This window comes from Zonotrichia albicollis, chromosome 3, assembly GCF_047830755.1.
Source record: "Zonotrichia albicollis isolate bZonAlb1 chromosome 3, bZonAlb1.hap1, whole genome shotgun sequence".
Taxonomy (NCBI): domain Eukaryota; kingdom Metazoa; phylum Chordata; class Aves; order Passeriformes; family Passerellidae; genus Zonotrichia; species Zonotrichia albicollis.
The window spans coordinates 3,303,885-3,316,009 of NC_133821.1; the positions used below are offsets into that span (position 1 = coordinate 3,303,885).

Consider the following 12,125-nt stretch of genomic DNA (forward strand, 5'->3'; position numbering starts at 1 on the left):
CTGCAAGGCTTGACCCACCCTTTGTATAAACTGGAATAAAGGGAAAACAGTGAAATGAGTCCTTCCTCCAACCTCAAATGCTGCTGACACATTTCTGTAGGTCAGGTCAAGATCAGTAAAAGTTTCCAAGACGGAAGCTCACAGGGGATAAAGGGAAAAGCTGCTGCCAGGGCTCCTGTGCTTTGTAGCTCTGAAACCTTCTCCTTTCCCCATCTGCTTTTTTAACTGGCAGAGCACTCTGTGTTTTCATCCCGAGGGTTGGGAAGGGCAGAGGGGGGAGGAGGAGGAGGAGGAGTAGAAATGGTGGGTTTGCAGCAGTGGTTATTCTCTCTAGTGACAAGCTGTATTTGTCTTTGGGGAAAGGTGACTATTGCCTGCCTTTGTGACATCAAGATTGATCCCAGAATGTTTAAAATAATAGGAAAAATGCATTTCCCATTGACTTCTTTGGGAGCAGCTTGCACAGTTCTGCAAGCAGATGGCATGATGTATATTAAATTATCACTTATGTCGGGGGGCTTATTTTAAGGATGGAAGTGTCGTCTCTTGGTATTTGTGCCAGAACTGCTCATCCCCAAATCAGGATTTTTGTATCCTTCCAGCCATCCTGGAAAATATTTGAAGGAACATGCCCTTCCCAGAGTGAGGTAAAAACAGCATCATCTTGTTCCTCTTTTGCATCGTCCAATGAAAAGCAAATAAATTTTAGAAATCTTTATAACAGAAAGGTCCAAATTGGTGTAAGCTGAACTAAAGACAAATGTCCCCCAGAATTCATTGTAAATCTCCTCCACTTGGGTGAAGGTTCACACTGACAAACAGTGACAATGGGAATAAGGAGTGCAAACAGGGCTGGTAAAGCCCAAGAAGTCTAAAGCAAATGCTGAGTCATCAACAATATTTATAACCTGCAACACTCAGAATAGAAGGTACCAAGGGATTGCAATTACTGAGATATGACAAATGTTGAATTTTTATTCACAGCAGCTGCAGGACACTTGGTTGTTCAAGCACATTGCTGCTGAAAGTCACAACCTTTGCTTAATCCATGGACATGGGTTGCAAGTTACGCTCTGCCCACTTTGTCTGGGAAAATATTGCTGTTGACAGCCCCTAATAGTCATGCCCCGTTTTGCAGCACTCCATATTCCAATCTCCCATGTTCCATTCCTCCTTCTAATCTGGTTTGATAATAGTCCAACCCTCTGTGTTCCCAACCCTCTCAGGCTCATTTTGGTGCCTTACACCCCACAATTGTTGTGACACTCTTCTGTGGATGGTCAGTACTTGAATACTCTTTATGTCCGTTTCCAAACCAGCCTCACAATTCTACCCCACCACAATGAAAAACAAATTCAATAAGCAACATCTGCACCAGGCTCATTATGGCCTTCACAGGATCATAGAAGAGTTTGGGTTGTAGGAGCTTTTCAAAGGTCATCCAGTCCAATCCCCAGCCATGGGCAGGGACACCTTCCACTAGAACAGGTTGCTCAGAGCCCCACTTTGGGATGTTCCATCTCATTTGGAATGTAACTTCCTGGAGGTCAGAGTAGGTGACAAAGTCCCACTGATTTCCCTGGGAAAACTTAAATACCTAAGGATCTTTTATGCTTGGAAATGTCCAAGGTCAGGTTGGACAGGGCTTGGAGAAACCTGGGATAGTGGAAGGTGTCCCTGCACATGGCAGGGGGTGGGACTGGATGATCTTTAAGGCCCCTTCCCAACAAAATCATTCTGTGATGTGATGATCTGGACCTGTGTCTTCCTGCAAGCACTGCACAGCAACACCCAGTGTGGCAATTCCAATAAAGAATGGAATCAAAAGCCACAACATCCCATGGATGATTAAAGATAATCTAATGGGCATCAGATATATTTTACATATATATGTTAATTTATTTTCTTCCAAACAGAATATTACCTGGCATTTAATTTCCCTCAAGGATCCAGATGCTGTCAGGAAATTGTCTTGATATTTTTGTTTAAAGCCAGGAGGCATTTCAGGTGTCTCTTAATCCACTTTATTATGATTTTTTCAATGAAACCACCTCAAATACACAACCTTTCCATTTCCATCAGCACCTGAGTGCGTTTTGCCAAGCAGTGACAGGCTGCGCGGCAGATCTATTCCCAGAAGAGCATCCTGTGTTGCAATTCCATAATCACTGTTATTGATGGATGCCACAACAAAAACAAGGTATTTGTGGTCGAAACCCTAAACATTTCTCATGCCTTTAATGAAATACTAATTTGGCTTTATTTTTACATGATTCCTTAGGCAGGGAGATGAGGAGACAGCTCACATTCCATAAAGATCACCTTCTTGGAGATCAGTAAATGCCTCGTTTGCAGGATGTGCTGTTGCAGTGGAGGAAGGAGCCCACGAGAGGGCTCAGGGAAGCAGCCCTGGACCAGCATCCCTGGGAAGCTGCTGGGCAGGGAAAAGCAGGGCCTTGAGGGAAAGCTCATCTCTTCAATCATATTCACCTTAAAACATCTCATCTAGGGCAAGCCAATAAACAAGCAGTCCAAACAACATCAGCTTTTATTACCACGGGTAGTATCACGCATGTATTTTTAATCTTTTGCCTGTGTATTTCTTACAAACTTTATTAATCCCGGGGAATGCTGCTGCAGGGAATATACGATGGCACTTAGAGCTGATGAAGCTCCCTCTCGGTTTTATGGTGTCGGCACAGCGGGCTCCGCTCAGCACCACATGAGCACATTTATAAAAAGCTTATTACAGCACATAGCACAGGAGTTGTTGGTTTTTTTTTTTCTTTTCCTTTTTTCTTTCTTTTTCTTTTTTATTTTTAAACTGGGAAACCAGCACCATTAAATCAGATTATTTTCTTTATCAGGGCAGCGTAAACAGCTCTCTCATTTGTTTTTATAAAGTCATCAGTGCCGCTGAACACAAACCAGCACCCACTGATGAGTCTGAGGCAATGCATTTAGAACCACCACCAGAGCATGGGTGTAATCCCTAATTTTCCACCAAAAAATAGAACTGATTACATTTTTTTTATATCATTCCTTACTATGGGAGATACAAAGGAAACCCAGTTATTCACCATCCCCTTGTATTTTCCAGCCCAATCCCACCAGTACCTCTAGCAGAGCAGTTGCTTTGGTGAAATGTTACCCCAAAGTTAACAGTTTATCTGTTTTCACGCTTATCTCTTCACTAATGATAATTTAATATCATGCTTATTTCTTCACTAATGGTAGTTTAAGTAAATAAAAGTCATTAACATACTTCAGCCACTTGCTTGTGAATGGACTTCGGACTTTCAGTGATTAAAAACAAATATTTGAGCAAATAGGAATTTGGGATTCAGAAAGAAAAAAGGTTTTTAGTAAGAGAGGGATGAAATCTTGAGAACTATGAGATCAATATGGAAAATCTGGAGTGGGGAATGTAAAATACTACTTAGGATGGAGAATGTGGAAGATTTTGTGCTAAGGAGTCAATTTATTTTGGAATTATTAGTCAACGTGTAATATAAGCAATATTTTTATAGGGTTAAAATTTTCTTTAAAAGTCTTCAATTTTTCCTAGTTAAATAAAAAAAAAAATATTCATAAAGTCAGTTCTGCAAAAACAGAGCTCAGGGTGATAAAACCATAGAAACCTCAAAGCGAACTGAATCAAAAATATTTATTGAGAAATTTCTTACCAAAATTACAGCTTTACAAAAAAAGAACAGTGTCATGATGACACAAACTGGTGAAATCTGCATTAAAATGTCAGATTTTAGGCAAGGACACTGCCAGTGACCATCTAACCTGATGTGCACAGCACTGGCCTCTCGATGCTCCCAGGAATTTGTCCTCTTCTGAAAATGACATACAGAGTATTCTGTACCACAGTGGGAAATCATGATTTGAAAGCTGCAGGGCCAAGCCTCAGCTGCTTGGAATTCAATCCTAGGAAATCCATGGAGCTGTGAGAAGCCATGTTGTTGAAGGAGATCTCTGCTGAAGCTGGGGGTACCCAGCTGCAAAGTGTGAATTCTGACCTCAGGCAGATGGGCCACCAGGTGCCTGTCACAGAGTCATGGAATGGCTTCAGTTGGAAAGGACCCTAAAGTTCATCCCATTCCACCCCTGCCATGGGCAGGGACACCTCCCACCAGACCTGTTTGCTCCAAAGCACATCCAACCTGGCCTTGGACACTTCCAGGGGTGGGGCAGCCACAACCTGGGGTTGTGAGGTGATAAAAGTGTACCTTGAACTCCAGTGAAGGGAAGAGAGAACCAAAGGTTCTCCCTGCAGAGAGCTTGTGCTGTATCAGCATGTTGTCCCTCATTGCTACAGTGCCATGGAAAAATAAAGAACCTGTGTGAAGAGACTGTTTGTATCCTGTGTTTTCGTCTTCTGCCTGGCACATACGGTAGACTGTGTTCCATGAAATTGCCATTGTTTTTGACATCCCTCTGTAAACTCCACACCACTGAGGTACAGTGCTGATGGCTCTTCTATGTCAGTTCCATTTTTAGAATAATTTATGTAGCTTAATCTCTATCTCAATGCTCATCTAGATCCCAAATGGAAGGCGGATGAAAGACTGATTAATCTTCCCTCCTCTCTCTAGAAACCATCTCACATCGCTCCTTAACTGTGTTATCATCTTTGCTGTCCTTCTGAGTAACAGATACAGCTGTTGATACAGGAATTCATGTTTCCAAAAAGAACTGTGGCACTTAAAGTCTCTGAGGCCCTTGACTGAAAACCCTTGAGAACTAGCTCGTGGCTTTTTTGCTAAAACTGGGAAAATGACTTCTGTGTCCTGGTGAAAATTTGGGTTTTTTCAAAGGTCTTGTTATCTGACTAGTCACAAAATGTGATTGCAATGAGACACTCATCATGGGGTTGCTGTGTTTATAGTGATATAATATCAGCATCAATCCTCAGCTCCATTACCAACTGAGGCATAGGCTGGAGATGCGCCAGGGTGCTTTAGGTTGGATATCAGGAAAAGGTTCCTCCCCCAGAGGATGCTGAGCCCTGACGAGGCTCCCCAGGGAATGGTGACATTCCCAAGGCTGCCAGGGCTCCAGCAGCATTTGGACTGCTCTCAGGGATGCACAGGATGGGATTGTTGGGGTGTCTGTGCCGGGCCAGGGTTGGATCAATAATCCTGGTGGGTCCCATAAATCTCAGGATATTCTGTAATCCCAGCTGTGTGGTTCACCCTTTCTCTCCCCACCAAGAGCTGGCAGAGCTGTTGTGGGTGGGACAGGACAAGGGGACCCCCAGCATTCCTGGCTTTGTGATAGAACAGTGGGAACCCCAACACTGCAGCCCTGGAGAGGTTCAAAGAGCAGAGTCCAGACGTGTGTCCGGTCACCAGAGCAGACTGGCCAGAGGCCCTGAATGACCATGGTCCTGTCAGCTCTGTGGCACCGCTGTGGCAGCCGCAGCTCCCCCATGGCCCAGCTCCTGCAGCCCTTGCTCTCCCCCAAGGCCTCCTGCAGCACAGGGAGGGCCTGATCCTGAGTGCAGCAGCCCAGGGATGCAGTGTGGGGACATTGCCAGCCCTTCTGGCCCTCTCCCTCCTCCTCCTCCTCAGTGCCCTCAGTGTCTGACCCCCAGATTGGGCTGTGACCTCCCACAGGATCTGCCAAGCCCCCCCAGCAGCCCTGTGCCCCTGCCAGCTGTGGCCTGAGGGCTCAGCAGGGCATGGCCAGCACCCCTGGCCTTGTCTGTGCCACATGTGCCCAGGGCAGACCTTTGAGAGCTCCTCTGCCAGGCCCTGGAGGCCCTGGGTGACCCCAGGACTGTCCCCATGTCCCCACGGACTCTGCAGGCACTGGTGGCACCAGCTCCAGTGCAAAACCCCCCAGCTCTGGCTGCCTGGGAAGGTGCCCCTCACTGAACAGAGCTCCAAAGTCATCCTGAGCACAGAGCATGGCAGGACCCCTGGCAGGAAACATCAGGAGCCATAGCAGGATGCAGGGACAGACGTGCCACCACCCCAGGGCAGTGTGTCCACACATGGCATCAGGCTGGAAAGGTGAGGGAAGAAGAAGAATGATGACCCTCTGCCCAGAGCTGACAGCAAGCTCAAAGCTCCCACGGGCAGAGCTGGAGCAGAAATGTGGGACTAGGTTTTTTGAGAGCTCGCATTGTTTGGGAATGGAGCCAGGGTGTTTTTGATGCTGTAGCTGTAGCTGTAGCTGTATCTCTAGATGTAGATGTAGCTGTAGACATAGATTCAGATGTAGATTCAGATGTATCTGTAGCTGTAGATGTAGCTGTCGATTCAGATGTAGATGATGTTGTTCACTGTTCTGCTTTTCCATTAAAACAATTCCATCCATAACCTGTGTCTGCATGCAGTGGGAAGGGAGTGCAGAGAGCCCCAGGAAATGGCAGCCAAGAGGTGCAAAAGCGTCACTGAGCCCCACAGCAGAGCCACCAAGCCCCTAAGGGCACCAAGAAGTCCCCAGATCTGAGTGACTGCCAGCAGTGCAGGCAGTCCTGGAGGGGGATTATTCCCTGAGGCCATTCCCCAACAGAAGCAGCCAGGGAGCCAGGACAGGCAGGGCCATGCTGGACTCACAGACATGCCCCGTGGCCAAAGCAGCCCTAGGCACACCCTGGGTACAATTCTCCCCTTTTGGGGCTTTAGGTTCTTCCCTCAAAGGGTGATCAGGCACTGGAACAGCTCCCCAGGGAATGGTGACATTCCCAAGGCTCCCATAGCTCCAGGAGTGTTTGGACAATGCTCTCAGGGATGCACAGAGTGGGATTGTTGGGATGTTTGTGCAGGGCCAGGAGCTGGATTGATGATTGTTGTTGAATCCCTTCCAACTCAGGATATTCTGTGATTCACTATTTGACAGTTTTATCAGCTATGGAGAAGAGCTGGGAAAATGATTTCTGTCAGCAGCTGAGGAGAAGCTGCAGGAGCAATAGCAACAAAGACAAGGGATTGGAACAAGCCTAGATTAGTGATTTAAATGGTGACAAGGTCTAGGTACAGAATTCAGTTTTCTACATATCTGCCTTAATCACCTTTATATTTTTATACTTTGGTAATCAATTCCTTTGGGAGCCTTTGGGAAGTCACAGCAATGCATCTGTGAGGCTGGAAGGTCTAATACTCCTCTTGGACAGATCAAGGCACATCCAACCAGGAATCAAGAAACCAGATTATACTGGCACTTGCTTGGTCTGAGCAGCACCAGAATGGTGAATTCCTTACTCACATCTTCATCAAAGCTGGAAAAAAAATCAGGAAATACGTCATTTGAAAACCTGAACAGCATCCAGAGATGTGCAATGACTTAAGAGAATTAGAAAACATCCTTGACAGTGATGAACTCCCAGACTCCTGTTTATCTTTCCTTGAGGGATGACCGCAGCCTGCAGCACTAAGTCTGGATAACAAAACCTGGATAAAAGCAATCTCTTCATTCCAGGGAAGATAAGCTAAGCTGTGACGGGTGGGAGCCAAAGCCAACCTAAAAATAAGCTGCATATTTTTAACAGTAATCAAGCACTGAATAATCCACTAAAGCCTGTGGAGGATCTTCTTTCACTGCATGTTTTCAGACAAAAAAGAGATTGCTTTTCCAGGAGATGCACACTGCAGCACAAACCTGCCTTTCCAATCCCTGTTTTTCCACGGAGATGGCCACACAGGGCTTTATCAGTTTCAAGATACGGCAGATTTTGTTACACGGGAAAAAAAGCATCTATTCCAAACCACAAAGACTAGGAAATTTAACTCTGATGGATTGTATATAGGAAATGTCAGGTCCTGGAAAAAAAAATTGTTTGTATTTTGAGCAAGTTCCTAGGACTGGATGAGTAGGAATTTGCGCAAAGCCCTGGCTGAAAGGAGAGAGGTAAGCCCACATCCCTTTTCTTCTTGCTCTCTCTCTCTCTCCTCTTTTTCCATCTTCGTGGAAAATTTTTAGCATCTGCCATAAAATTGCTGTGCTGGGAATACTGTGATAATTACACAGGAATGCAAGCACTGTGTAGGTGCCATTACCCAGGCTTTTTTCCCTGATATATTTCTTAATTCAGTGTGTTAGTACATGGAAAGTCTATGTTTAAGTGTGAAGCATAATACACCATAAATAAAAAAAAAATCACATTCTACTGCTTGCTTGGAGAGGTAAAAAAACAAGTAAACTTTAAATAAAGTTAGAGTGTAATTTTCAGAGTCTCTCACCCAGACCTCACCCTCTGCAACAAGAGGAGGGGATAGCCCACACTTTCCTGAAATATAAGCGGGATTTATCTAATTTAAACAGTCTTCTGTTTCCATGGAGCCAACAAGCACTAAACCCTTGTGAAAATCAGTTTTTTATTTGTTAAGTGGCACAGTGGCTTATTACCATTTAATACTTGGGATTCAGTGACAAGTCAGGGACAGGGCGCGTGAAGTGCCACGCAAACAGGGAACGCCAGGCTGATTCCTGCCCCCAAGAGCTGTAATTTTCCAGCATCAGCAGTCCTGCTGTCACTGCTCTGGATCCCAATCCTCTGCTGCTTTCAGCAGAGGAACAAAGCAGCTCGACTGGGTGATGGGTGACGAAGCAATTTTTCCTGGAGGAATTAAAGCAGTGGAAAAGGCACCCATGATTTGAGGAATATACAGAATATCGACACCCGAGGACAGCATGTTCAGCCAGGATCACTGGAGTGGAGCAAGGCTGGCTTTTCAGCAGCTGGAATTTTGGAGCACATCAGGGCTCTGGAACACCTCAGCTTCACCTGTGAGGCTGAGCAATCTGTTTTTCTATCCCTCACCTCTGACTGCCCTCAGTTCACGCAGGATAGATGGCAATAAAAACAAAACTGGTCATTTAGAGGCAAAAAAAATTCAAGCTCGCAGGTAGAGACATTAATTCTGAGGGGAAAATTCCATTGCCATCCATCGTGACACTGAGCAGTGCGTTTTTTAGGAACACGTTGGCAGAGGGGTGTGGTGAAAATGAAGAGATGGGCAGTGTAAAACCAGTGGATGTCGTCATCTTTACTGGTTTCTTACAAAGAAAGAGATGGGAATTAACACCTGGACCATAATGAGAGAGTAACTAATTAGGCAATCACGTTTTAAATGAAATTCACACTTTGTTATTGAGCATTTCTGGTTCTTACTGACGTGTACTCTCAAAATATCACATATATTTATCACAAATATCTCTATACTCACTCATTATTCAATGGATTTTCTTCAGGTTATTACAAGGTATTTTTTGGGGTCACCTGAGATCCTCTCCAGTCCTGACCTCAGTAATTCTACTTACCATGAATCAGAAATTTTATTAATGTAAAAAAACTTGAAAAATTGACTACAATCCTGGGACCACCTGCACTCAAAGAGGATTTAGTTCACCTTTCAAACACAAAACATGGAACGTAAAAGCTGAGGTGGGACAGTTTTGTTTCTCCTGTTCCTATCTGAATTTTTAATTTTGAAGAAAACCTGACTCCTAAAACATGATTTTCCCACTGCTCTAGATTCTTTCAAGAGCACCTGGGAATTCTCAATATTGCTGTAAATATCCAACACCTTTATATATATGAATTAAATTCCAGGCCTCAGCAGTATCCATGCAAAACCCAGCTTGATTATTAACTGAATGGAACTGCATCAGTCATAGACAATTTTTTGAGAGAATTATTTGACCTTCCTCTCAGACTAGGCATTAGTCTGTTTTTTTAAGTCATCTTCAGTCTATTCAGCCAACAACTCAATTTTTTCAAAACCCCTACAGATGAATTTTGTAATCAATAAATACCCTGTTTCTTGTATAGTCTGGTGGAGGTGTCCCTGCCCATGGCAAGGTGGTGGAATGAGATAAACATTAAGATCCCTTTCAACCCAAATGATTCTATGATTGTAGGAATTTACAGTGTATTACCCCCAAAACCAAAGAGGGTATTTCACACAAGCACCCACACTCTGATCACTTTTCATGTGTTTTTATTGCAAACAAAGGTACAGAAAATTCTCCTGGGAGGTTTATGTTATCTGAAATATACTCAGTGAAAAAATACTCTGCAAAGTTGGGACGGTACAGTACATTGGCTAAACACTACACAGGAGAATGCTGTCAAAATTAACAGCCAGAAAAGACATGGAAAAAAATTAAATACAGATATATTATTGGGGATTAGAACAAAATAAGCTTAAATGCCTCTTCCAACCCAAACCACTCTGTGGTAATTGTACAAATAAAACACATTACTGCATCAAAGGAATGTGTAGTGTGTTTTCTTAAATGAGTCTGCAAAATTCCCTCTAAAAATGGGAGTGTGGACAGGCCAGAGGGTGGATGTGACACAGATGAAAAAAAGAGGTGGAGGCAACATGGACTCCATGAGGGTCCCAAAACTTTGGGAACAACGCCATGGGCAGACTTCAGAGCAAGCAGCGTTCCACAGAGGTGCTTCCCAGTGTGAAAAACGCCAATCACTTGTTTTTAAAATTTTAAGTTTAATAGTAATAAAATGGTTATAAAAATAGTGATACAATTAGAGTAATAACAATTTAGACAATTTGAATTAGGACAATATGAGACAATAGAAACAAAGGGTTACGGACGTCCGGGTACCTTTTCTGGGCAACATAAGCCCGAAAAATAACACACATTAACAAAGGATTAACCCTTAAAAACAACAGCCTCTTGCATATTCGTACACCTCATACATGATGCATAAATTCCATTCAAACACAGGATTCTGTCTGGTCATCCTCAACTTCTTCCTCATAATCCTGATGGCATCATCCTGCCCAAGCAAGGTGGGAAGAAGTTCATTTCTCCTGATAATGGAGTAATAAATTCTCTTTCTCTGAAAGATTTAGGTGTCCTGTGGCTGCTATCTCAGTGCCAGTCCTTTCTTTGGAAAAAAAGTATCCTACACAGCATAGTTTCAACATTTTGTTATAACCTAAAACTATATTTAACACACTACTTCAGAGAATGAATCCAGCATTACTTTCTAACACAACACATGTAATATTCATTTGAATATTTGCGGAAAGCCAATAATAAAATACGCATTTTTCACACAAGCGGACAGAGCCCATGGAAAGGGACATTTCGGGTTAAAGAGTCACTGGGGGCACCTGAGGCGTTCCCCTGAAGGCGGTGAGGTGAATTGCGTTGCCTTGGCCGTGCTGCTCGGTAGGGGGCGCACTCCCCGCCCCTCCCTCCCCAGGGCTCCCTTATCTCCCCCAGCGGGCGATGTTGCCGCGCCACCGCCTCCACCTCCTGCTCTTCCTCCGCACCCTGCACGGCTCTGCCTTTGGCATGGGCGACTGGGCCTCCCGCCTGCCGCAGGCGAGCGAAGCGCTGCCCGGCAGGAGCCAGCGCATGGCGGTGCCAGGTAAGTGCGAACTGCATTTCCCTTCTCTCTTTCCCCGTCCCCGCCGCAGCCTTAGCCGCGCGCCCCTTCCCCGCTCTCCGCGTGCGCATGCGCGGTGCCCCGGCGGCGGGCGGGGTCGGCGCGGCGCGTGCGCGCTGAGGGGCGGGACGGGGGCGTGGGGAGGAACATGGCGGCGGCGGGGGGCGCGTCCCATGAGGGGAGACAGGGACAGGGGGTAAAATGTGCCCTGGGAAGGCGTTCGTGTCGAGGTTCGCTCTCGCAGTGATGTTTCTTGTGTGCCGTAAGAATAGAAATGGACGGGTTGATGGAGTAGCCAGCGAGTGCGGCTCTCGTTGGCTCAGAGAAGCTGTGGCTGCTCCGTCACTGGAAATGTCCAAGGCGAGGCTGGACGGGGCTTGGAGCAACCTGGGATAGTGGAAGGGGTCTCTGCCTGTGGCAGGGGGATGGAATTGGATGAGGTTTAAGATTCTTTTCCAACCAAACCATCCTGTGGTTTTTTTCCATAATTTCTCTTGGCTATATATGAATTTTTTCTTTTATTCTTTACTGAAGCCAGCAACAGGGTTTTAAACAGATTTCCTTAGCCCTTACTGCTTTTGTTAAACAATTAAACTTAAAAATAAAACCATGACATGCTTTGTATCTTCTGTGGATGTTTTAGGAAGAAATATTTCTCTGTGAGGGTGGTGGGGCCCTGGCACAGGTTTTCCAGAGAAACTGTGACTACCCCTGGATCCCTGGAAGTGTCCAAAACCCAGGT

General features: G+C 45.2%; 1 protein-coding gene across 2 annotated transcripts in view; it reads left to right on the plus strand.

The window, feature by feature from the left end:
* Window positions 1-11,175: 11,175 nt before the first annotated feature.
* The window catches only part of MSRA (methionine sulfoxide reductase A), a 245,440-nt gene continuing 244,490 nt past the window's right edge, over window positions 11,176-12,125 (plus strand). The window contains exon 1 of one of the 2 annotated variants that reach the window (XM_074536490.1): window positions 11,176-11,365. In XM_074536490.1, coding sequence (XP_074392591.1) covers window positions 11,224-11,365 — 142 coding nt within the window. In that variant the 5' untranslated portion in view covers window positions 11,176-11,223. The remainder of the gene's footprint in view (window positions 11,366-12,125) is intronic. The other variant, XM_074536489.1, reaches the window with a different exon arrangement.